Here is a 26,550-nt window from a genome sequence, read left to right as displayed (position 1 = left end):
TCAAGCGACAGAACCGTGCGCATGGACCATTCACTTATCAAAGACCACAACCTGTCTTTTCTACATGCTTCCATGAAGATAAGATACGGGGGCAGCTTGTGCCCATCCACAGCGCAACAAAGCATTGCGGTGACTAGTTTGTTCATGGCCGGAAGACGAAATGCACACTTGCTTCGCCCCCTTCTTTTCAACGGCTGTGGTGGCAGGCATGTCAGAGTAGAGCGGCGTCTGATCGGCATTTCTAATCTGTTCGAAGTGGTAGCCGTTTCTATGGTGCAATTTCAAAACGTACCGCTGAAAACTGTGCAATTTCTCTTCATATTCTTCAGGCAATTTTTGGCATATCCCTGTTTGCCTTCGAAGAGAAAAGCCTCTTCTTTTCATAAAATTTGATAGCCAGCACCTGCTCGCTTTGAAGTCACTCTGCACTAGCCCTTTCTGTAGGGCTAACTGCATCACCCGTACTTTGAGCAGATCGGTCGTCACAGGCCGCTGTGCCGCTCGCTGCTCTTGCATGTATTCCGCGAGCAGCTCTTCTGTTTCAGCAAAGCGGCTCTGCTTCAGTCCACGGGAACCCTTCCTTGTTGTTTTGCTGGCGAAAATATTCTCCTTCTGTTCACGCCAGTCCCGCATGCAAGTTTCGGGAACTCCGAACGGCCGTGATGCGACCCAATTTCCGTTTGTCTCCGCGCACATAACTTTCCTTTTAAATGCGGCATCATGGTGAACATCTGCATGTCTTCGCAGTCGATGCTTCCATGCTGATTGAAAAAAACGGAGAAAACGAGAAGACAGGCGGTAGACTAGGCTACACCAGCGCCTGGTTACATGAACAACATGGAGGAAGCTACGGCAGCTAGGCTAGAAGCGCGTACAAGGCAGCCATTTTTCGCATGCCGATGGCGATATGGTAATGCAGATTTAGGGTTGTACTCAACGTTTTTAGATTGGTTCAGTTGGCAAAGAGCGTGGCCTTCCAGTGGCACGGAGCAGGTCGGCACCATTGCTGACCAGGTGGTGGCGCTGCGGTAGCGTTAAGATCAGTCGCTACGCGTCGTCTGCTACTTCCTGAAAGGCGCCGACAAGCGACTACCACATTCATTGGTAGTCACCCTCTTATACGAGAAGCAGAAACGAAACTTCGCTCTCATTTTACTTGGCTTAGTGAAAAGCGCTTTTTAGTTGTATCTGAACATTACAACAAAAAAGAAACAGCACGTAAGACAGGACAAAAAAAGAAAGGGCAAACAATGGGCAGTGCGCTCACTTTCATTCCGCTTCCCGTTGTAACCGACGTTTATTTTTCGCCAGTATACTGAACAAATCAGCCCAGGATCCTGTAATACTCAACCATGTTCCAATCTTACCTGAACACGTCTTATGCGGGCAAAAAACTGCAGAAAAGCCAACAAATTCAACAACCAGCAAGAAAGCAAAAAAAAAAAATTTCCTTGTAATATTTATTTGATGTTGTGAAATGGAATGCAGCAGGTAAATTATTTACAGGTACATATTTATAATCAGAAAACTGTTTACAGTGAAGGAGCTGTACAGGAAGCCTTCACATTAGCTTGACTTTCTTTCTGGCAAATGCGCCCTTTTCTGAAGAGCTGAGGCTCTTGCAGGCATCTTTTGCGGCAAAATGCATTCGTAGCACAATGTATGAATGAAGAAGCTCTGCAGTAGTGGTGTCCTTGTGAATGGGACAACCGACACTTGTCACATCACAGTCCCCAAGTGCGTCAAGAAGGGCCCAAAAAGTGTCAGAACAGAGCCGGTTCCTTTGCAACTCATCTGAAATCTTGCTTTCAATGCCTCGAAACATACAGAAAAGCTCCCATGATGGCAACTTGAGGCATCCAAGCTTATGTTCCTTCTCCAAAGTGAGAAATGCCTCTGGGCACTCTGCATGTTGGGACTGGATGCTACGTATACAGTTAGAGCATCTATTATGTTTGAGAAAAGGGTGAACAAGGTAGCCGCGCAAGTAGCAAATAACATAGTTCTGTGCTGCTGGTGTGGAGTATCCATGATCAGGTGCTGTCAGTGCTGCATTCTGCGTAGTAGAACATATCTCCGCCAACTTTGCTTCTACTTTCTCCTGGAGTCTTCCATGGGATGAAAGTTTGTCCTTCCTTCCCCTTTTCATGCTGTCGGCTACAGTGGCAAGCACAAAGGTCTGTTCCTCATTCACATTCCCTGTGACACAAGTACTGATTGGGGTGCACAGGCTCAGAAGCCTATATATGTGTGCAAAGCTGATTAGAGTGGGGTGGTCATCATCACCTCCGTAGCTTCTTGTCACACCAAAAACCTCTGGAAGAAAATGAAATGGCAAGGTGCTTTCTTTATGAAACAAACTTCGCAAACATAAAGGTTATAAACAAAGAAACTGTACTGCTTACGTCTAGAAGATCTTGGTTGAGTTTGCCCGTGAGCACATAATGCACTCCTTTAGAGAGAAGATCTGCTACAAGGTCCCGTACTGACGCAAGTGTAACCCGAAGAGATTCCATAGTAACTTGCGACGCAGACATCACTGCCTCTTTGGCGATATGGTTTTCCTCGATCTCATTTACAGCATCAAGAAACTCTTGGATGACCTTTAAAATGAACCACCGAGCAAATTCCTTTAACAACAATGCAACAGAAGGTATAAAATATTATCTTTACCTCAATTTCCTTTGATGAACTTCGTATTCCAAGCCGGGGAAGCTTCACATTGAGGACATCGAACAGGTTGTTCACCATGACGATGAATTCAGCAGTTGATAGCAGTCTTTCAGATCAGGCTCCTCTAACCGCTGGTATACCTTTAGCCCAATGGCGGTGCTATGGCTGAAAAGTTGAGAACAGCATACGTATTGGAAAAATGTTCAGCTTTATTTTTATAAAAATTCATTCATGAACATAGACAAAGAGTAGTTAATTACGAAATACATATAGATAATAATATAGATATAGATTTTTGTTTACCTTTACAGCCATTCTCACACTCATCTTTCGTAGGTTGTCCGGGCTTACATGCTCTTTTGTCAACTTCGGTACCACACGGAGCTGCTGTTTGCCGTCTACTTCTTGGAGTTCTCAGTAGTGGTCAAAGTTTATATTTCATGGGATGTTTAGTGAGATGAAAGAAGGTGCTCCATTGCACAAATCACTCCATAGTTGCTTAAGGATGAAAAGTAAGTAAAAGCATTCAAATCCACGTACCATGCCATACTTGTGACACAGAAGATGGTTCCTTATACTCTTGATAATGTGGGGAACATCGCAAAGGAAGTACAGCTGCTGATCAGGTATACAAGGATGGTCAACTTTGTGTTTTGGTGCGTGAAGCTTGCCTTTGATACCGAAACATGACCACATGGCCTTGTTAGTGCTGGCACCATCACTGATTACAGCGATGATCACTGCATTGTGCTTACATAGCTCCAAAATGGCTTCCAAAACAAGCCTTGCCCGCATTCTTCCAGGGGCCTCATGTCTTGTTGCGAGACTTGCAATCGGCTGCACCCAAGAGTGAAACAATGGCACAAACATGAGGACCAAAGCCTGGTCGGCTGTTTTTTCTGAGTCATGGCCCTCTCCATAGTCAACAAAGCCGTCAACCTTGTAGGTACTCTTGTTAAATGCAACCATGTCTCCCACCTTCATCTCGTCCAGTATCAGGGCTCCATAGCATTGCACTCCTGTTCTGTTCTTCATAAAGGCCCCAACACTGGCAAGAGATACCTTGTTGAAGTCGAATTCACAAGGCATTCCTTTCATCATTTGTCTCAGCCTTGTGATCGTTGGAAGTGGCATGAGCTTCATCCTTGCCGTTAGTCTATACTCTTGGGCTGGAAATTCTTAACAGAAGACAAGCCATAAGCCATTCCTGTTCATAATGCGTCCTCATGGCGATTTCGCTTTTGCCGCTTTGAATGCTGCCCGAAAGGCAAGTTGCTGCGCTTATGGAAGATTTTCCGTTGCTTTGTTGGCTTCGCTTACTGAAACTTCTGACAAACGGTGCGTCAGTGTACCCAGCTCTCGTTTTGCTTTTTCGCGAAAGACAGTGGCCCTAATGGCCTATTTCTTTAGGTTCCTAATTTCACATTGTGGCTTCAGTTTTCAGCTTTTTTTGCAGGGGCGGCGCTTCACTCTATCCACAAAATTTTTTTTCGTTTTCTTGCATGGAGGGCACAAGCTTTGATCTGACAGCACCCTGCATTTCTTGTTTCGCAACACACCCTACCTTTTCACAGCCGTCATTGAAGATGAAATGCCTGGAAACAACTCACATTTGCACCCAGTGCAAATCTTGAGGGCATCAATGTAGCGAAGAAATGTTACTACATTCTTCTGGCTTGTTAGTTGAGTCTGAATGTTTTCTTTTTCTCAATGTCGACGATGTAGCTGCATGGCGGGAGAAGCACACCTCTTAAACTAACTTCAATCATCAACTCTTGTCTGATTACTACGGACTTTTCGATGCATACAATGCCCCTGGACTCCTCGAGCTTGTAGAATATAACCTGAATGGTTGAAGCCTTCACATGCCACGACTCAAATGCTTGACCGTCCTGCATAACAGCAAACCAGGGCGCACCTTCTAGCGTGCTGACTTCGGCGCATTCACTGCCATCCACGTCGTCACTTGCATCAATTTCGTCGTATAAACTCCCATCATTTCGGCAGGAAGCAACTTGGGTGGAAACACTGTTCTCACTTAGGGTGGTTTTCTTGCTGACTTGAGCGCCTTTGGTTTTGACAGATGCTCAGGTATGTTTAGAAAAATTCGAGGCACCGCGCACTCCCTCAATGTCCACCTGCCTCGGTATTGTAACAGTTTGACCATTCACGACGTGCTCATAACAGCTTATGATGCCTGCAGGCTCAGAATGAATGTCCCAAATGTATGTTTTTGACGTCACCTTAAAGTTTTACCTCGGGATCACGTTTTCCCATGCCTTCAATACGTGAGGGTCCTTAGGGGGCTTGCAAAAAATGTTGCGGCATGGGACTTGCTGCTGCCGAAGCATATCCTGAACGAAAGCCCGGCGCGCTGCACGTCGGCATGTTGAGAATCTGCTCTGACACTTCACGGCATCCACTCAAATACGTAAGGACGCTCACTGCACAGAGTTAATACGTTTGCGGGACGCGTAAAAGCAAGAAATACAGCCATGATAAACGCACGAGCACCAACAATGCGACAAAAACACATGGCCGAGGCAAGCCATGGCTGTCAGCGTTAAAAAATGGCCTTGCTATAACAACTGCAAAGAGAGTTTGCGGGCAGCAAGTCACATAAGAGCGCCGCCGAGGCATCGCTTTGGTGGCCCCAAAAAGCGCCTTTTAAAAAATGCGGGTTGTTACAGCAGCATCTCAGCTTGAGAAATCCAGAAGAAACGCACATGATTGCCAGAAGCATCTCGAAATGTGCTTCCCACTGGCTTGCACAAGAAAACTGCATGTCCGTCAGCCTTGCTTGCTTTACGCGAAGCTTGCCGGCATCCTTCTCCAAAGCATCCATGTGCTCCATGTAGTGAAGCAGAAGGTCCCTTGCGAAAATGAACCCATGAAGGACTGAATCATCTACAGGACCTCATGAGGGCACAATGTCGAGGCAGCCTGCCCTACCGTGTCAGCGTTGCCGTCGTGGCTGTCACTGTCGCTATCTGATACAAGCACGTTCGTGACAATCGCCTCATCGCTTAGAAGCACTTCGTTTCCAAGTCTATAGCAGTGTGCTTTCTTTCCACCGGCAACGTCGTGCATTGCCAATGATCAGCGGGTGGATCAGCCATGTTCCGTTTCGGCGGCAAATCAGATGAGTACATTGTTGCGCCAAAAAAAGGAATATAAAGACTTGGGAAGGAAGAGTACGAAACGACAGATTGAGCGCTGATCGTTGATTGATCACTGATTGAGCGCTCAATCGGTCGTTTCGTACTCTTCCTTCCCAAGTCTTTATTTTCCTTGTTTTGGTGCAACAATGTATTCATTAGATCCCAACCAACTCGCCCAGCAACAAGTTCTACTCAAGTCAAGTGAGGCTGAGAAACTACTTCGACACAGTGAACAAAGACAAGCACAAGTGACTTAATCCACTAGCAGAATTGCGTGGAATGAGAGCCATAAGATAAAGAACCAACTGTGAGGGCCCAGCCATATGGCCCAGCGAGCAATCTGGGAGCAGCGCTGGCAGCGTTGGCAGCGCAGTTGGCACGGCCCATTCATGTTTTGGAGGGTATTATGGCACAGAGCTATGGGCACAGCCCATTCGTGTTCGGAGGGATGGAAGGGTGATGGAAGAGATGCTTGCGAGGCTGGCGGGCATCTCTCATGGAGAGTAGCGCACAGTGGCAGTTGGCGTGGTGGGCAATCGTGCAGTGGCTCACATTTCACGTCTTTTCAAGTATTTCGGCACAGACACCCAGCAGCCAAACTTCACCGTTAAAACCGATAATGCAATTTGGGGACATTGTAGTAAGCGGGTTATTTCCCCTGCTAAGAGATTTATTAGCAACGGGCGCGAACGGGTAGCCGTCACAAGCATTCGGCGAAAGACGGCAACCACGAGCTCATGTTGGTAGCGATGGTGCTGTGGCGCAGGCAGGCTACTCTTCTTCGTTACAATCGCCCTCCGCAGAAAAAGGCGCCATCCTGGCGGCTTAAGGCGAAGAGACTACTATTGGGTCGTAGTACGGCTTAATGCGAGAGACATGGACAAGTTCGCGGCCACGATGGCGTAAGTCCGTCGATGGCGTGAGGGGCTCTACGATGTAATTGACGGAGGACGTTTGCTCCAGAACGCGGTAGGGTCCTAGGTATTTTGCGACAAGTTTTAAGGGGAGGCCAGATGTAGTAGCGGGTACCCGAAGCCATACGAGAGAGCCAGGCAAAAAAGTTGGTGCAGAACGGCCGGCAGGTTGACGGGATTGCTGCTGCCACTGGTCCTCGGTGGAAAAAGAGCAGGCAAGCTGGCGGCATTCCTCGGCATGACGAGCAGCTTCAGATAGCGGAGTACTTTCGGACGCGTCAGGTGTATATGACAGAATGGTATCAAGCGTAGTAGAAGGCTCTCGCCCGTATAGGAGAAAGTAAGGGGAAAAACCAGTAGTTGCTTGGGCCGCAGTATTGTACGCATACGTCACGAAAGGGAGAACTTGGTCCCAGTTTGAATGATCTGAGGCGTCGTACATGGAGAGCATATTGCCAAGAGTACGGTTGAAGCGCTCGGTCAAGCCTGTAGTTTGCGGATGGTACGCTGTACTGGTGCAGTGAACGATTCGGCATTCGTCGAGTAGTGCCTTCAAAGCATCGGAAAGAAAGGCGCGGCCTCTATCGCTCAGAAGTTCGCGAGGGGCACTGTGGCGAAGAACGAAATGTCGTAGCAGAAACGATGCAACGTCGCGGGCGGTGGCATTCGGCAGAGCAGCTGTTTCAGCATAGCGGGTCAAGTGATCCACTGCAACAATAATCCAGCGGTTGCCTGCTGGAGTGGAGGGTAGCGGTCCGTATATGTCTATACCAACACGATCAAAGGGCCGACTAGGGCAGGGAAGGGGTTGTGACGGGTAGACTTGTCTGGGAGGTAATTTTCGGCGTTGGCACTGAGCACAGGAGCGAATGAACTTTCTGACGTAGTTATACATGCCGCGCCAATGAAATCGGATGCGTAGTCGAGCATAGGTCTTGAAGAGGCCGCATGTGCGCACTGAGGGTCTGCGTGGAAAGCGTCGCAGATAAGGTCACGAAGATGGCGGGGTATCACGAGAAGCCACTTGCGACCGTCAGAGAGGTAATTACGACGATAAAGAAGGCCGCCGCGAATGCATAAGTGGGTAGCCTGGCGGCGAAGAGCACGAGATGGTGAAGAGGTGGATGGATCAGAAAGGATGCTGATGAGAGCACTGATCCCAGGGATCCTTGCGCTGCTCCGACGGCATGTTGCCCAGTGCATGAGATGGAACTGTGGGCTCAAGGGCGGATAGGCAAGCGCAGTCAGCGGAGACCGGTGAGCGAGAAAGGGCGTCAGCATCCGTGTTTGCGGCCGGAACGGTAGAGGACGCGGATGTCGTACTCCTGTAGCTTAAGGGCCCAGCGAGCAAGTCGGCCAGATGGGTCCTTAAGGGTAGACAGCCAACAAAGGGCGTGATGGTCAATGACGACATCGAAAGGGTGACCGTACAAATAAGGACGGAATTTTCCAAGGGCCCAAATAATGGCTAAACACTCTTTCTCTGTAACAGAGTAATTAGCCTCGGCCTTTGTCAGAGTTCGGCTCGCGTAGGCAACGACATATTCATCAAACCCCGCTTCTCGTTGCGCGAGTACGGCGCCAAGTCCGACGCCGCTGGCATCGGTGTGGACCTCTGTGGACGCTGCAGGATCGAAGTGGCGGAGGATAGGTGGCGAGGTTAGCAGGCGGCGTAATTTCGTGAAGGCGTCATCACAGGCGGGCGACCAAGCGAAAAGTTCTTTGTCGCTACTTAGAAGGGCTGTCAGGGGTGCACTTATGAAAGCGAAATTTCGAATGAAACGTCGGAAGTACGAGCATAAACCAAGGAAACTTTAAAGCTCCTTTAACTTCTTTGGTTGCGGAAAGTCGGCGACAGCGCGGAGCTTGGCTGGATCCGGAAGGACGCCGTCTCGCGATACAACATGGCCAAGAATAGTGAGCTTTCGGGCGCCGAAACGAAATTTTTTTAAGTTAAGTTGAAGTCCCGCGTCAGTAAGGCATTTCAGAACTTGTTCGAGACGGCTGATATGGGTTCGGAAATCAGCGGAAAAGACAACTACGTCATCCAGGTAGCATAAACATGTGTTCCATTTGAGGCCGCATAAAATATTATCCATCATTCTCTCAAAAGTGGCTGGAGCGTTACACAGGCCGAAAGGCATTACGATGAATTCGTACAATCTGTCAGGTGTTACAAATGCTGTTTTAGGTCGATCAAATGGTGCCAAGGGGACTTGCCAGTATCCGGAACGTAAATCCAGCGAAGAAAAAAACTCAGCTCCCTGCAAACAGTCGAGGGCGTCGTCGATGCGCGTTAACGGGTAAACGTCCTTGCGCATTATCTTGTTCAGACGTCGGTAGTCGACGCAGAATCGAATAGAGCCATTCTTTTTCTAAATGAGGACGACCGGTGATGCCCAGGGACTGTTGGAAGGCTGCACAACGCCACGCTTGAGCATGTCAGCAACCTGGTGGTCAATGACACGGCGCTCAGAGGCGGATACTCGGTAAGGGCGCTGCCATAAAGGTGCATGACTGCCAGTATCTATCTGGTGAAAAACGGTCGATATGCGGCCCAAACCGGAAGCATGGCTGTCGAAAGAAGCGCTGAACCTCTGCAGGAGAGCATAAAGCTGGCTTCGTTCTGAAGATGACGTGCCATCGTCGATGGAGCAGTGGAAAGCGTAAAGGAGTGACTGATAAACCGCAGAGTCACAAGTAAGTGCGCCAAGGCCCGCAGAAGTAGAAACGGCAGGAGCGTCAAAGATGCAAAAGGTGTCGATCGGTTGAACAAGGCCTAGGCATTCACCATGAAATAAAGCTAAAGGGCAGGCCGTGGGATTGTCAACGACCATTTTCGTGACGCCATTGCGAAGAGTAAAAAGAGCAAAGGGCAGCGGAGAACATTGGCGGCAAATGAACAGCTCAGAGGGCGTAAAGAGAACAGTGGCATCAGAAATAGCGGCGCACGACACAGGCACAAGCAGGGAAGAACGTGGAGGGACAGAATTGTCTTCGGAAACAAACAGTTTAACACTGGAAGAGTCGTTTTCGATAGTCTCGACGTCGGGAAGTGCAGAAAGTTCGAGTTCGGCGTGACAACAGTCAATAACGGCGTTATTTGCAAGGAAGTCCCAGCCTAATATGATGTCATGGGAACACGAGGGCAGCACGACGAATTCGACGGTATACAGTAGGCCTTGAATGAAGACGCGAGCAGTACAGGCAGCGAGAGGCATTATATTTTGAGTGTTTGCGGTTCGAAGGGAGAAGTCGGAGAGAGGCGTCAAAACCTTTCGTAGTGTGCGGCAGAGTTCGGCGGAAATTACGGATACGGCGGCTCCTGTATCTACAAGTGCCAGGACGGTGATTCCTTCGACAGAGACTTCAATTACGTTGGCTGGAGAGGGACGAGGACTTGGGCATTGCGACGTGGACGCAGTTCGTGCCTCGGGAACTGCGGCCATCAGTTTTCCTGCTCGGTGGACACGGGACGGCGCCGCATCGAAGAAAGCGAGCGACGACGGGGAGATGATGAGCGGCGAGTAGAGGCGGTTGGGCAGTCAGGGGAAAAGGAAGAGGTAGGAAGGCTGGAAGGCGAAGAGGAAAACGGAGCAGGGAAAGGTGGCGCTCGCCGGATGTTCTGAAGAGGAAGCATGCCACGACGACAATGGCGTGCCACGTGACCAGCACCACCACAAGCAAAACATATTGGGCGGTCATCGAAGGTGCGCCACTGGTGGGGGTAAGGTCCGAGTCGCGGTTGAGGATTCGGAAAATGCTGTCGGTTGGGTAGCAGCATAGGAGGAAAATGCCGTCGGTCGTGAAGCGGCATAGATGGCGGCAAAAATGTCGGTGGTCGATGCATAGAGGGCGGCAGGGGCGTTTGTGGACGAGATCGGGAAACTGCTTCAGCGTAAGTGAGAGGAGCCGTGACTGGTGTCTGCTCAGCGGCTGGAGGAACGGCTTGAGATACTTGTTCTTGAATGAAGTCACGGATCGTAGGATGCAAAGCAGGTGGTGGTTCCTGGACAGAAGATATCAAAGATAGCTGGCGGGCGACCTCTGCGCGAACGAATTCCTGAATTTTTACGAAGAGAGCAGCATGGTTGTCGTCGACTCCAAGGCTTGATAGAGAGTCGGCGGGCGGGGTGGGACGTCGGGTGTGAAGCCGTTGCCTGCGCAACTCGTCGTAACTCTGGCACAATTCTATCACTTCAGCGACAGTGTGAGGACTCTTCGATAATAACATTTGAAACGCGTCGTCCTGAATACCCTTCATTATATGTTTGATCTTCTCCTCCTCTGACATCGACACATTCACCCGTTTGCAAAGGTCAACAATGTCCTCAATGTAGCTCATGAAGTTTTCTCCGGCCTCTTGGGATCGTGTGCGCAAACGTTGTTCTGCCCGAAGCTTTCTTACTGCAGGTTGACCGAAAACTTGGGTAAAGTTGGTCTTGAAGACCAACCACGAAGTGAGGTCAGCTTCATGGTTTAGAAACCATAGTTTCGCAACGTCCGTAAGATAGAATGCGACGTTTCTTAACTTGGTAACGTCGTCCCACTGGTTATGGGCACTCACTCGCTCATAAGACGAGATCCAATCTTCAACGTCTTTGTCATCTGTGCCGGAGAAGATAGGGGGATCTCACTGACGCAAGGCACCGGCACAAACCAAGGTGGCCGGCACCGTTGGAGGAGCTGGAGGAGTGCGTGCGTCGTCGGGCATGATGGGGGGCAGAGTGCGCCTCCGAAGTTCCAGGGTGGTCGGAACCCAGCACGTCCACCACTTGCTAAGAGATTTATTAGCAACGGGCGCGAACGGGTAGCCGTCACAAGCGTTCGGCGAAAGACAGCAACCATGAGCTCATGCCGGTAGCGATCGTGCTGTGGTGCAGGCAGGCTACTCTTCTTCGTTACACCCCATAGAAAACATACAAAAGTTGACGGTGTGGCAGCTTTCATTGTTATTTCCGATATATTGTTAAAACCGGTATCGTTATAAGTGGGTTCGACTGTATATGCAGAAATCGGGCCGAAATTATGTCAGTGGATTCTTGAGTGACCTATCCAAAAAGGAATTCTCATATCCTGACTGCGCTCATGGCTAGCGATTATCAAGTTGTGCGAAGTCTTGCAGTGTTGGCTGCGCGCATGCATTACGTTTAACAATTTGCATACAGTGGCCAACCAATAATTTGGACAACTTCGTGGCACCATCACAAGCCCCATAGACTTAATGTATAATGACAACCGAAGTTTCGGGCACCTTACAGGGCATGCCTTGTGATGATTCAAACTCCCAACTGCATGGCCATGTGCTAATTTGGCCACGAGTAGAGCTGAAATAGCTATACTTTCATTTTGATATGTCACCGGCATGGTTGTCGACCTTGTCACTTCGGCGAATCCAACTCAACCGCAGGATTTATCCTCCCCCTCAAAGGAAGCTCAACACCGAAGAGGCAGTAGCTCTCACACTTACTCAGACCAACACATTCCCAAACCTACACAGATACAGCAAAATGTACCCACATACATATCACGGCATCTGCCCCTGGTTCGGCGACACACGCCCTACACTCTTTCACATCTCATGGGGGTGCGGGGCAAACCTCAACACTTAACACTTAAAGACGCCTAGCACATCATTTGAGCGGTGGGAGGTACAGCTGATCGGCGATACCCTGGTGGGACAAGCTCTTGTCCAGCAAGTACGTTGAGCAGCCATGGCCAGTGGTGTCCTGGAATGAAAACACCACCCACTCGACCTCAACAGTAACGACCTCGATGGTCCAAATAAATGTTTTCTCCGTCTCTCTCTTGAAGCCAAGACTAGCAAAGCCTAGTCGATGTAGTAGTTGCGTATGAAGATTTGGTCGATGCATTGACTACTTTCGTTTATCTGTGTAGTGACAGCATGAAAATGGTTGAGATATGGGCCACGATATTGTAGAAATGCCTTCCGCACAATTTTATTCCACTCTTATCATCCACCTTTCAGGGCAGAGCGTCAATCTGACCACAGACGAAGCGTGAAAGGAATATCATAAGAGGTGTTGCTAAAAAAATTGAGGACACGGACTGTCTGGCCTGTATTCTCAAACAATCACTTTTGAAGATACTTTCATTTTCGTGATCGCATGACAAACATCGGACGCGTCAACAAGTGGCATTGTTTCCGCACTGTGATAAGAAGACCAGTGCTTGTACACGCTGATGCATCTTGCGCTGGTCATTTGAAACTGAAAGTATATGCCCAAAAGTGACAATCGGATTACAGCACACCTTTCTTTGCCACTTATGAAATTAAGTCACTAATTTCCCGGCGAATCCAGTATTTTGGACTTGTCCATGTTTCTTCCCTCTTCTGCAATAAAAAAAAATATATTTTTCCCCATTTGGCTAAGCTGTGATGACATAAACAGGCCAAGAAGCACAAGCAGTTTGGTAGAGTGTCGTGACTAGTATTACTTTGTTGTCACTGTGTGATTTTACCCACTGTGGTACTTCAGTGGCCATGATTGTGTTCTGCTACTGATCGTGAGATCACAGGTTTGATTACCAGCTTTGGGGGACGCATTTTGAAGGGTGTGGAATGTAAGAAGTGTCTGTCAATTATGATACTCTCTAACGTGAAATTTGAGTGCAGCTGTATACGTGTTTTCATTTCACTATATATTGAGGCAAAGAATTTAAGACCGAAATCCCTGCACCGACTGGCAGTTGGCCAGTACTGTCAGCGCCTTCACAGAGGGAGGGGCAGTATGGGAACACTGGCATGATTAGTGGCAATGGAGCCAGCTGTGGAAGAAGACGACAATGAACGCGCGAGCAGTGACATGAGCGCGTTGGTGCGGTTATGCCGAGAGGTGCCAATGCTCAGCCCAGGAATGGGCACCCAAGAGCTGTGCTTTAACACGCTTGTGTGCCATGCCTTGGGTGCATGTTAAAGAACCACAGGTTGTCCGAATATCTAGCCTTCCATTATCGCATCCCTCATACCCAACTGATTATGCAGCTTTGGGATGTTGAACTCCACATTTTGATTTTACTGTGCAATTTGATGCAGGTGCAAACCATCAGCAGTCTTTACATGCAGCTACCTGAGGTTGTGCGAGCAGTTTTACACCTCCAGTGACACCAGGTTGGTATTACAATAACTATGTTGTTAGGCCCAGTATTACTATTGCTGATATGTATACATATAAAACAAACTAATAACCGTGCAAAGAGCAGTGGAATGAAAAATGTTAGGCGTAACATTAAGCGACAGGAAGAGAGCAGTGTGGATAAGAGAGCAAACGGGGATATCGGATTTTCTAGTTGACATTAGGAGAAAAAAATATGTTCTAGCTGACATTACGAGAGAAAAAATTTGAGCTGGGCTGGCCATGTGATGTGTTGGGCAGATAATCGGCGGACCATTAGAGTTACAGAATGGTTGCCAGGATAGGGAAGCGAAGTCGAGAACGGCAGAAAACTAGGTAGTGTGATGAAATTAGGAAATTTGCAGGCACAAGACAGCGATAATTGGAGGCCTTTGTTCTGCAGTGGGCATAAACATAGGCTGGTAATGATGATGATGATATGTATGGTGGTAATTTTGCTTTCAAAATCTCGTACTGCATGGAAACCAGGCGATCTCTGGAAGGGCACTGCCATCACTTGAAAGCCACCTTGTAAGCCTGTATCACCATCTTGAAAGACTGATAGAAGAAACGAAGCCTGAAATAACTGACATTTATCTCATTTCTTGCTCAGCTTTGTTTCCTTGTTGATAAATCCCCACATTGTTAGTTTACTGCATGATGTTCTGCTTAATTCACTGTAGAGTCCTTGCATGCATGACAGTGGTTGACCTTCTGGTGTTGATACAAGTGATATTTCTTTTGTCTTGGGGCATGAACTGTAAGATTGGAATTGCTCTATGACACTTACAAGTTTGAGAAGATTTCTTTGCGAAAACACGCCTACCTTCCGGTTACAAGATGCTGTCATTTCATGAGCATTAAATTGTGTCCTTGCAGCCCAGTGCATACTAGTAAATGCTTGCATGGTTGGGTGGCAGTGGCTCAGAACGTAAACTGTCTTTCACCTAGTGGGCTGCAGAGCCTGTGTGAGGAGTGCTTGTCACAACTGGTGGCTGTCTTGGAGCAGCCCGAGGCAGAGACAGAGTTGGTTTTCCAAGCAGCTGTCATGGCCATCATCTGCACTGACAAGCTGCACAAGTCAGGTGAATGCCCTCACGGTTTTTTCCTTCCAAGTCTTATGCCACATTTAGATGAAAATTTTTATGCAGAATTTCTCTCAACACCTGACCATGTTTCTATCTATGGAACAGTTGTTGCTTCTGGTGAAGAAAGGCCTACCATGGTTGCAAAGCTGGCAACAATGTAACTTTGCATGAGCTGTTTTTTCTAGGACAGAACTGTGCACCTGTACGTATACACTTGTATAATAGCCTGTCCTTTGCCTGTTGCTACATAACCATATTGTAAAGCACTATGCAGAATACAGTAAAACCACGTTAATTCATATTTCACAGGACCAAAAGAAATGTAAAAAAAAAAATTGAACAAATGCTACCACGTCAACATGCTTTTATTTACTGAACGAATGAGCCAATCCCGTTTCCATCTCGCAAAAAAGCAGTGCGGAAGCTGCAATTCTCGTCATCTTGTGGCCAATTGGTGCGGCCGCGGGGTGCGATTTCATTTGAGACTGGCTTTTTACTACAGCACGCACATCCCGATCATTTTTTCGCCGGTACTGGTTGCTATCTATCGTGATGTAGCCGGTGCTCTTCACCCTCAAAAGCTTGTCAAACTGAAGCTACTGTTTGCAACAAACGCTGCGGACAAAACCGCGGCCGCTGTCAATGCGATCATGGACGGCGACCTTGTGGTCTTCAAGGTGCACAGCCGACACATGCACCGAGTCAAAACAAAAGTACCGTTTGCAGCAACTGTTATCAGATTCACTGTTGCCATCTGTGATCGACCAACGCGATCATGGACGACAACTATGCAGTTATGAAGGCAAGCCACCGACGTGCGTATAGCGAGTCAAACCGAAACTAATTTGCTGCAGCCGCTGCTATTGGCGCGATCATGTATGGCAACTACGCACTCATGAAGGCACAGAACCAACGTGGTGCTGTGCGTGGTGGTAAAGGCAAGAATAAAGGCTTTAGAGGCACATTAGGCACGACACGTTCTGGCGATGCAGACTCCGCTGCTTCGTTTCGGTAGACGCTAACGCCATTTTGCTCTTTTGAGTTGCACATTCGCGGCACTCCGGCGCTCGCTGAGCTCCGGAAGTTGTCAGAATTAACCAACCTGCGGCCAAATATGTCCGAATTATCCCATTTTCCGAATTAACGAGGGTCGAATTAACGAGGTTTTACTGTACTACATTATGCCACAGTGATTTATTTCAAAAGCTTGCAATGGTAGTTGAGCAACAAGCATTGAATTGGTTCACAAACATGTGTTACAAATTTTCTCCTCCCAGTTGGAGTATGCCTGATAATGTCACCATCAGTAGGCCTTTGGTGAGATTTGTGCACATGTTAGAGTAGTGGGGATTGTATTCATCCATTTCATTCCGGCACCATAACACAGCACGTTTTGGGCATAGGGGCCGCATCGCGGCAGTCGCTTTCAAACTTTGCACGTGCGAGCTGCTGCTTTTCCTTTCTCTTTTTTTTTTTAAGGGCGCCGTAGAGCGGCGGTACCGTAAATCATTTGCTGCTGTCCACCCCTAAGTGGACCAAGGGCTCACCCAAGGGCATTGCTTGGGCGGGAATTTGTGTCCCCTCTCTCCTAGTGGCTCGAGCCGACTGTGGGAGCAGAGACACCACAAAGTGTGATAGGGATCACGAAGTGGCACCCCATGTTGGGCGCCACTTTGTGGTCTCTATCATTCAGTGCTCGACTGGTAGTCCCTTAGACCACCATGCGAGTCTGAGGATCCAAACCTGCAGGCGGATTTCATTCAATCTCCACTGGGAGTGAGACAGAACGCCGCACTAAAAGGAGGCCCAGAGTACAAGGAAGGAGATGGCTACCGTGGCATTGACTAACTGCTACACCCTATTCTTGCCATGTGCATGAGCCAAAGCTCCCCCAAATAAAGGGTGACACAGCAGCATTAGAAAATGCTGAATGGGAGGATCGCTCCCAACAACTGTGCTAATAGGGCAATGTTCCTTCAGCTTGATATAGCCTCCGAGGTCAACCCGGCTCACTATGAGCCCGCACATGAAGTGAATCACGCCCCTTTGAAGTAGTCTTCAGAACAGGAGCAGCGAATAGGTATGCACTTGCCTGAGGTTGAAGGCCTTTGGCAAGGCCAACGAGCAGCAAAAAGGGGTAACTGGGAGAATCGGAATTCAGTGCACATCGTTTCACCATCCGAGAGTTTGTCCCTGCAGCCCCGTTTCCACTGTCAGCTTGAGCCACCAGGAGAGATGGCATGCGAGTTCCTGCCAAAACAGACCACTCGGGTGAGCTCCTGGTTTGCTTGGGGGCGGACAGCAGCAAGTGTTTTACAGTCCCGCTTCTCTACGGCACCCTTGGGGGATACAGAGGGAAAGTGGCAGCCTGTGCACAAGACGTTAGAAAGCAGGCTTGCTGCGATGCAGTCCCCATGCCCAAAACATGCTCCGCTGTGGCACCGCAGCGAAATAGACGAATACAATCCTCACAGGGTCTATCACTGCCATTCCCATTTTGTACTTGTTTGTTACATAGCAAGCTTTCAACCTTGGCCCTAATTTTTTATGAGCAATGCATCTCTGCCCGGCAGTGCCCTTGGGGTGTTTAATGACAATTCTTTTGTTATTGGCGTTGCAGCACTGACGGTGACATCACTTGAGGTTATAGTTGAGGTTGTTCAGACATCGGAGAAGAAGTACTACAGTAAAATCTTGTTAATTCGAATTCCGCAGGGATGCTACGAAAATTCAAATTATACAAAATTTGAACGAATGATTCAGATAAAAATAGCTCGGTTAAGGCATGTATATAGTCTGATCAGGCGTGAGCACGGGCGCACCGACGCTACATCATGTTGGCATGAACAACAATGTTTATACTTCGAAGCACTGGCGCAGCCAGCATCACCGGACGCGGCCAATGCTGTCTGACATGTCCGACGTTGAGATGGCTCTTGCTCTGTCTGTGCGTTCATCGCGCCGACTAGCGTGGAGAAATAGAAATTTTACAGTTCACCTGAAAAGCAAAGCATCGATTGCGATAGCGAATTAGTAGATAGCTATACGAAGTAAGGATAGCAGTTTTGTCGGCCGTACAAACTTGTAAACATTCACTTACTGACTAAAATAACAAGTATGGTGTCACGTGCGCACAAGTAAACATGAACACATCTCGCTCGATGAGTGAGGAATCACTGTAGTAGCAGCGAGCGAATTGACCTTCGTACAGCTCTCGCTTAACATGAACGAAACGTAGATAGCACATCGCATACAAAGCTACCAGCACTACGCACACTCTGCAAACATCATAGATCGCTTTGAAGATAAGGCCCGCACGAGCGCACACTTTGGCCAGGTTGCAGATGGCTTTCAATATACGACGCTGTAAGCAGCTGCTGCCGGAGACAAACATCCTGTCCCCCCTCCCTCTGCCTCACCCCTGTGCCTCGCACGTGTGACAGGAGAGGGTGCGCAAGCGCCCCGCCTTCCTCTCTCTCGAGCACGCGAGATTGAGCCGCGTCCGCCGGCTCACCCTCGCACGCTTTCTCTCACACATACAGCATACAGCACACAGCAATGATTTTATCGTCATTGAGCTTTATATGCAATCTCCCGGGAGAGAAGCAACCTGCAACAGAGGTGTTGGCCATGTCATGGCCAGGCGCAAATGCGTCTCTCTCCAATCAAGCCTAAACAAAGGGCCACAGATGGAAAAAGCAATGCTGCATGGCCCACACGGGGACGCCAGCGTGCTCCCGCGTACTAGCACTCTCCCCATCCACAATGTTCTGGAGTTCGAATTATCTGTGGTGGTGCGGATTTCAGTGTGAATTAGCGGGATGCGTTACATATTGCTTTTAATACATTGCTGGACAGACCGCCGCGGCTACTTCGAATTAACGAGTTGTGAATTAACGAGCTTTTACTGTATAGGTGTCTGCCTGAATATATGGGCTCCCCATGATGCAGGCATGTTCTCCGTGATCATTGCTACAGTGGAGGCTGCAGGAGGGTCTCATCCTACAAAAAAATTTGCACTTGCTGTCCCTCCCTCTGTACTTGAAGAAAGTTCTCTTATGTCTCTGACAGACAAGAATGTTGTACTGTGCCTCAACTGTAAACAGTAAACATGGTGCAGTCATGTACAGATTAGAAGGCCACAAAAAAAATGCAGTGCAGATGCTGAGAAGAGCACCCGCCGGACGTATGCACCGTTGCAGTGGTGAGAGGAGTTGATGAAAATATGCAAGTGAGGACATATCCCTGTTATGACACAGGCACTCAGCAATTGACAGCTTCATAAATCATAGACAGAAATTGTACATACACAGTGGCAGCACAAGGTGAATGGCAACATGTCTCAAAAGTGAGGTTGTCACCTGGACAAGCTAAAGCCCCTTAAACTTTGTAAAGTAGCGTCACGCTTTGAAGAATGCTGCCTCCTCCTCGTGCGCTCTGGTCGAGGCCGATGCCGTGTCGCTATTGGCCTAATAGCATCACGTGGGCCCTCGCGCCGTGCTTCAGCGCCATTTTCGCGCGAGAAGTGTCTATGGAGTGGCGAGGAGCGCATGTTGGCACTGTTGCTATGCTCGAGCGGTGTAGGTGGTGCCACGGTCGAGGAGGGAGCATGAAAGAGAGGAGAAACAAGAAGGAATGAAGGCGGAGGAGGAGGGTGCCGCTACTTTACGAAGTTTAAGGGGCTTTAGGACAAGCTTTTTTCTTTCTTTCTTTTTTAAGTATATGTATATATTATTTCTCTCTCTCTCTCTCTCTCTCTCTCTCTCATACAGCAGCATGCTGCAAAGCCAGCAGAGGGAATGTGCAAATTAGGCAATGTAGTGTGCAGTGTAGACAGTAAGGCAATACAATGTGTGCACATGCATGATGCATGCACACACACATGGTATTAGATGCCAAATGAGTGACAATGACTATCTGGTGTTCGAATGCTAGTTCCCTTTGAGGGGCATTTGCCACTCGATGTACAGTGCTCACGGAATGAAATGGGACACGGAACATTTAGTAGAACCATACATGTGTGCAAAGTACGCGAGAGCACCATGTCATGTCGCTAGGAATTTGGTCACCAAAGGTGACGAGGACTCTGATGTAAGTGTACGCGTCGGAATTACGTCGATGTGACACGAACTGTAGCCGGTTGAAACGAAAGTACGCGCATTACTTAGCCCTAAATTGACGCGTTTCATTCCGTGAGCACTGTACATAATGCACACATTGCACTTATTTTTACAGAACATACAATGCTGTAGACCTTGTGCTAGTGCTTTTGCAGCTGCAATCTTAAAACTCCAGCAGTGTGAAATGTTACTACAGCCGAATCTCAATAATTCAAACTCTAAGTGGGCCCAAAAATTTTTTCGAATTGAACGTTCAAATTAAAGCAAGCTAATTGAATGGAGGACTTACCTGCAGGGGCACATGTGCACTGAGCTAACCCATGAGTGGAAACTTCCAGAAGATTTAGTCACACGTATTTACAAATTACAGTCAGTTATTAGGCATATCGGTGCCCATACTGTGATAAGCGATGGCGGGTGCACACGTGTATAATTAAAGGAAACATACCATGTCCCATAACAATTGCCTCTTCGAAATTTTTAGTATGCGTCACTGCGTAACACTGCTGTATTCGGGCGAATCTGACTTCCGGGAACCGGCATTATACAACGCGTTATGCTTTCCGCGCTTCGAAGACACTGGCAAGGATTACAAAGGCAGAGTCGGCGCCATTGCTAACAGCAGCAAATTGTTTTAATAAAGAACACGGCACCGAACAGCAAGACGCTAGGTAGCGAACGTCGAAGTAGCTAGGCATAGCGTTGCCGGGTTGTGGATACAGCTGCCAGTGGATCTACGTGCGAGAGCACCAGCTCAAGGTGGTGCGATAATCAAAACGGCGATGGTGGTGGCTCCGATTAATGCCATTTCGGACCTGTGGTCATGGCAAAAAGTCTGGAAAGTCGCACGGCGAAGGTTCTTTGCGTCCGAAGTTTCAGACGTTCTTGTACATCGACTCTGTGAGGTACATGGCGGTGCCGCAAAGGCGTCCGAATTATCTGGCATGTCCGCAAAATTGGGGTCCGGAAAATCGGTCGTTGACTGTACAGGACACCCGTGTCACTAACAGAAGTAATCAGTGATAAGCGCCTGCACATGCCTGAGCACGAATTTCCACCACAATTTCTTTACTCTTCCTTTCTTTCTTTTCGCGCGGTGTTGGGGCGTCTGTTCTAAGCTCTTCCTCTGTGGCGGGGTCAGAGGAATCTTGGTCGGAGCACAGTATGTTCAAATTAACCGTTGCAAATAAAAATGCTTGCATGTTTGTATTACCGGGCATTTTCACCCCATTGGAATACACAACTTTGACAGGACCATAGTGCCAGTTCGGATAAACTGAAAATTCGAATTAAGTGTGTTCGAATTTACGAGGTTCAACTGTACTTCAACTTTCAGTTGCACCCATGCAGACAGCGACAATGCATTATGCATAATTATTTATAACTGTAACTGTTCGTAACAAGTCTTTTGAATGTTCATAATAATGTACAAATGTTTGTTTAATCATGCAAAGTGACCCGCCGTGGTTGCTCAGTGGCTATGGTGTTGGGCTGCCAAGCACGAGGTCGCGGGATCGAATCCCGGCCACGGCGGCCGCATTTCGATGGGGGCGAAATGCAAGAACACCCGTGTACTTAGATTTAGGTGCACGTTAAAGAACCCCAGGTGGTCAAAATTTCCGGAGTCCTCCGCTACGGCGTGCCTCATAATCAGAAAGTGGTTTTGGCACATAAAACCCCATAATTTAATTTTTTTTAATCATGCAAAGTGCCGCTATATCTGGGGGTTCAAATAGGAAATGCAACAAAACAGCTTTATATGTTTTCCACTGAGAACAGTTATTACGGTTGTGTTCATAGCATCTATTTGTGCATGTCTCGTTTTCTTAAGAACGTTGCAGCTCCCCTCAGCCCCACTTTAAAAAGCCAGTGCTTGGTAGTGTGCTTGACACCTTGAATAGAAGGTATACTTACTCAAATTGCCAGACAGTTGCGTGGCCAGTAGTGCAGATTGCACCATATACTAATGGTTCATGGGCGGTGGTGAAGCAGAAGTTAAAGGTGAATGCCAGTATTGTGCAATTGCTCTGAAAGGCTCAAGAAACCAAAGAAGGTGGTTTCCCGATGTTTGCAGGGCCTCATCCTTTGAGCAGTGCTGCAGCTGCCTTCACCCTGAACATGTTCTCCCATGTGACTGCGACCTGTTCTCACCTTGTGTCTCAGTGCTCCCTCACAGGACCTGAGAGACAGAGACACAGCATCATCCACCGAAATACCGGTGAGTGCCAGGTGTACTGACAAGTGCATTGGGTGTGTGTTCCGGTTCACTCCGAAGCGGAGCAGATATTGCAAAAGAGAGCTTCCTTGTTGTGTACTGCAACATGAACCTGCCCTGATATTGTTCGCCCCCTCGCATCTAACCGTTAACGCCAGGATAAACAAGAAGGTTAAATGCATAATTTTCATTAAAAAACTATAGAAATAAAGGTGTCACTTATTTCTCAAGCTTTACTGCAGACTTTGGTGCTGCTCAATCTTCATCTATTAATAGGCTACAAGTTACACACTCCTGATGTTAAACCCACACGTCTTTTTTCAAAACCTGCATTTCCCCAAGGCTCCATGGTGACTCTTGCCATTGTGAACTGGTTTTTACCACAATCGCAGGTCTAGCTTACAGAGCTCACTTTATCACCACAGCAGCCCTTTGTCTCACCAGCATAACCTGCTCGCTAGGCAGCATAGCAGCCTGCATCATTGCAAACTTTTACATTCTTTTGGAAGCGAACGACACTAAAAATGGGGCTAAGCGAGAAGACACAAGACAGCACTTACTCTATTGGCCTCAGCAATATAGAAATTGCTTACTGTTGCCATTAATGCAAACATTGTACTTCGAGCTGAGACTGCTATCTTTTGTTTATTTTTCTTGTTCTTTCTTATCTTTTTCTTCCTTTGTGAGGGATACTTATGCATAATTTCAAATAAATTCAGAGGTGGTTAACCCTTGTTTCATAAATATGCATATTAGTAAAGCTAAAGCTGTCTACAACCTGCTGGTAAATTCACTGTATGGACACTAGATGGCTTCGGTAGTTAGAATGCTGGCCTGTATTAGTGTTCTAAAACACCTACATTATTTAAATTAAGTGAAAATTTAGCAAGCTTCCTCAGTTTAGTGACACACTCTAAAAAGAAAAACATTGACTGACGATTACAATACTGCCTAATGCAAAATTTGAGTGCAGCTCTATAGTACATGTTTCACGATATATTGGCTGGCACAGACAATCTTTCTCATGCGTCATGTTGCAAATGAAGCGAAGTGTGCTGCAGACAGACCTCTGCTTATGTTGCACTTTGTTTCCATATGTCTCTGGCACGATCTGATAGCCATCCTCACCGCAGAGCCTGTCTTGCACGGCACTACACTTCTCGCGGTTTCGCCATACCCTCTTCCTCTGCTTTTCTCCTCGTGCTCACTTCGCTATCGCCGTCTTTCATCGCCCGTTGTACTTTGTGTTCGCTCTTTCATCCTTCGCTATGCTCGTTCGCTCGGCTGCCGAGGCACGCCAACACTCAACACAGGCATGGGTGCCTAAGAGCTGTGCTCTAAAAATGGCAACACTAGACAGTGGCCTCTACTACACTTACATTTTACGGATTGCAATGCTACCTTCACAAGTTGTTATCGCCTAAATTATATAGTAACTGGGTGTATGTGGGACCAACGCTTTCGTTGAGGCTGGTTAGCATGACATAATAAAGTATGCTGCTATTGCTATCATCAAGTAATGGTGGCTGTTAATTTTGTTATAGAGCACATAAGATAACTTGACTAGGATCACTGGTGATGTACATTGCTGTTAATTACTGATTGTTTACGCCTTTGAGTTGAAGCAGAGGTCTGTTTACTGCAGCAGGGTTGTTGCAGAGCACTGCTGCATTACAACCTGACAGCAGTTTCTTCATGTTGTACAAATGCGTGTCGGCTTGTATCATTGGGGATGTGCAAGGTGGCTGCAAGCCGCCTTGGAGCACTAATGCACACACTCGCCTGCTTCATTATTCACCTTATGTGCACATAATTGTACACCTTTGTCCTTGCCATGGCAAGACAACCTCAACTCATTGGGAAGGCAACTGATTACATAACTATGTACCATGTTCTTCCTGCATGCATAAGTTGCGATTCATGAAAGAACTGCATCTACTCTTTTATGGTACTTGCTCATGTGCACAAGTGCACATGCTACTATATAAATTCTTTAAGTCAGAGATGTTGTTTGTTTTATTTGCCAAGTATAGAAATTTATATATTCCTGTTTTTGCCAAATAAAGTGTGCCCATCACTCAAAAAGCACAACCTCTCTAGGAAAAATGTGGGGCCACTGAATAGGTGTCTCTGTTGCCTGCCTTTTAATGTGCCTTTTTTCCTATGTCTGTGACATGATGGAATACGGCAGCATGAACAAGGCCTTACTGTGGGAACTTGCCATGCAGATGTGCCTGCAGTTCCAAAACTACTGACTGAACCCACCTTGCCACAAGACGGCACTTTTGTTGCCACCACGAATGGTCAGGATGCTTACCAGCAGTTTCCTTTTGCTGTAGATATCAAGAATGCCCTGCTCTTTCACAAGATGTAATCTCATTTCTTTATGCAGCTGCTGTACGTCATCACATTTGTCCCTATTCGGTACTCATTAACCTTCATTATCTATATTATACTGTTTTACTTTTCTTTTAGGCTGGTATTGTTTCCTCTTAACACAAAAATTATAATTTATTGCGTTCTTATAAATTATACAGCCCTAACAAAGAGAATATAAGAAGACGTATAAGAATTTTCTATGAAGTCTGATGTCATATTCTGCTGATTATTTCCAAGTTCATAGGCAGCGCTCCAAAGATCTTATCGGACATCGGCTATGCTTTACTGCCAGCATAAGCAGGCTTCACTGGCGACAGGGAAGCCTGACTATTGCTATTAAACTTGCTCATTCATGTGATACAGATATAACGATGTCTTGCACCCGCTGCAATAGCTCAGTGGGCAGGCCATTGCACTGCTGAGCATGAGGTCTGGGGGTTTGAACCCGATTGTAGTGGCTGCACTTTGGTCAGGGTACTGTTTAACGCTCGTGTGCTGTTTTAAAAAATTCAGGTGGTCAAAATTAATCCGGAGTCCCCCACTGCCTCATAATCAGATCGTGATTTTGGCATATAAGACCCCAGAATTTATTTATTTTTGTAAGGCTGTCTTGGCAAAACTTCAGTATCACTGCCACAGTGCTCTGAAATGACCATTCAAGTATGGCACTGTACTTCAACCCAAAGTGCCTGCCTCTTTCATGCAGTCTCCTGAGTTAGGCCACAAGCAACCACTATGTCACTGACAGCATTGATTGCGTGCTCCACACCTGGTGGAAAGTCATTCAGGTTGCCTCACTTTGCCCTGCGTTGGCACGCTGCTTTGCTCTCTTTGACAGTGTGATGGAGGATGACGGCAGCATCAGAGGAATGGCACACATCTCACCCTTTGAAAAGGAGTCTGTCCTGTTGCTAGACAAGGAAAAACAAAGAAGGTTGTTTCTACTGCTGCATCACAAGCTTATCAGTAAAACAGCAGAAATGGACAATTCCTTTCGTGAATTGTGTATGTAATCATTGCATAGTCACTGCCTTTCCAGTGAGATGGCAGTATGTGAAGCACCAGTAAGTGAGGTAGTACTGTCACGTTTTGACAAGGAGGTGAAAGTCCCAGTGTGATGGCTTGACTCAAACCACTATGACCCATAGCAAGGCTCAGGCACTGCATTGAACAATGACTCTTCTGTTGGCCTTCATTTTTTTCTCTATGTGACTGCAGGCTGGCTTCCAGGTACTGAAGTGGAAGAAGAGTCTTCAACTGGCTCTCCTCCAGTTAGTAGGTGAGAACAAATTTCTTCAGCCTCTTCCTTCACAAGTGTGCAATGCTGATAAACATACTATTGCTATAGATGTGTTCATTGCTTGCTCAGTATTCTATCCAGCATGGCATATATCTAGGCTAGTTGGTGCATACTTGCTTAGCTATCAAGAGCAGCGATACATGGTACATAACATAATGGATGTGCACAAGTTGGAACAAGCACAAACAAGCTGACATACCCTAAAATATGAAAGTGTTGCATAGCACACCCTAGCATGGCGATAGCTGCGCTCTTGCTCTGACCTCCTCCCCTATCACCCTCATCCTTGTATGTTATTATTATTATTATTATTATTATTATTATTATTATTATTATTATTATTATTATTATTATTATTATTATTATTATTATTATTATGGAAACATACAAACACACAAAAGAAATAGGGAGGGAGCAAGCTGACAACTGCCACTGAGAGGGGCACAATGCCTGCCTACTCTGTCAGGAGGAGGGAATGAAAATAGAAGAGGAAAAGAAAATAGGAAACAAATAAATAGGAAAGAAAATAGAAAAATAAACAAAGGACAGAGACACGGACAAAAG

General features: G+C 47.2%; 1 protein-coding gene and 1 long non-coding RNA gene across 2 annotated transcripts in view; one reads left to right on the top strand and one right to left on the bottom strand.

Moving 5' to 3' along the window:
* The window catches only part of Smg5 (Smg5 nonsense mediated mRNA decay factor), a 66,671-nt gene that overhangs the window by 18,265 nt on the left and 21,856 nt on the right, over window positions 1–26,550 (top strand). Inside the window, exons 8-12 of the mRNA XM_050169245.3 lie at window positions 13,806–13,880; window positions 14,836–14,969; window positions 22,167–22,310; window positions 24,536–24,610; window positions 25,905–25,965. Coding sequence (XP_050025202.1) covers window positions 13,806–13,880; window positions 14,836–14,969; window positions 22,167–22,310; window positions 24,536–24,610; window positions 25,905–25,965 — 489 coding nt within the window. The remainder of the gene's footprint in view (window positions 1–13,805; window positions 13,881–14,835; window positions 14,970–22,166; window positions 22,311–24,535; window positions 24,611–25,904; window positions 25,966–26,550) is intronic.
* Window positions 778–4,260, bottom strand: LOC129382137 (uncharacterized). Its single transcript, XR_008610217.1, has 3 exons — window positions 2,674–4,260; window positions 2,406–2,603; window positions 778–2,316 (listed from the first exon to the last, which is right to left on the bottom strand). It is a non-coding gene; the product is annotated as an uncharacterized lncRNA (long non-coding RNA).

The sequence above is a fragment of the Dermacentor andersoni genome, chromosome 3 (assembly GCF_023375885.2).
Source record: "Dermacentor andersoni chromosome 3, qqDerAnde1_hic_scaffold, whole genome shotgun sequence".
Taxonomy (NCBI): Eukaryota; Metazoa; Arthropoda; class Arachnida; order Ixodida; family Ixodidae; genus Dermacentor; species Dermacentor andersoni.
The sequence above is the reverse complement of the archived record's forward strand: the minus strand, read 5'-3'. Positions and strand labels throughout refer to the sequence as shown.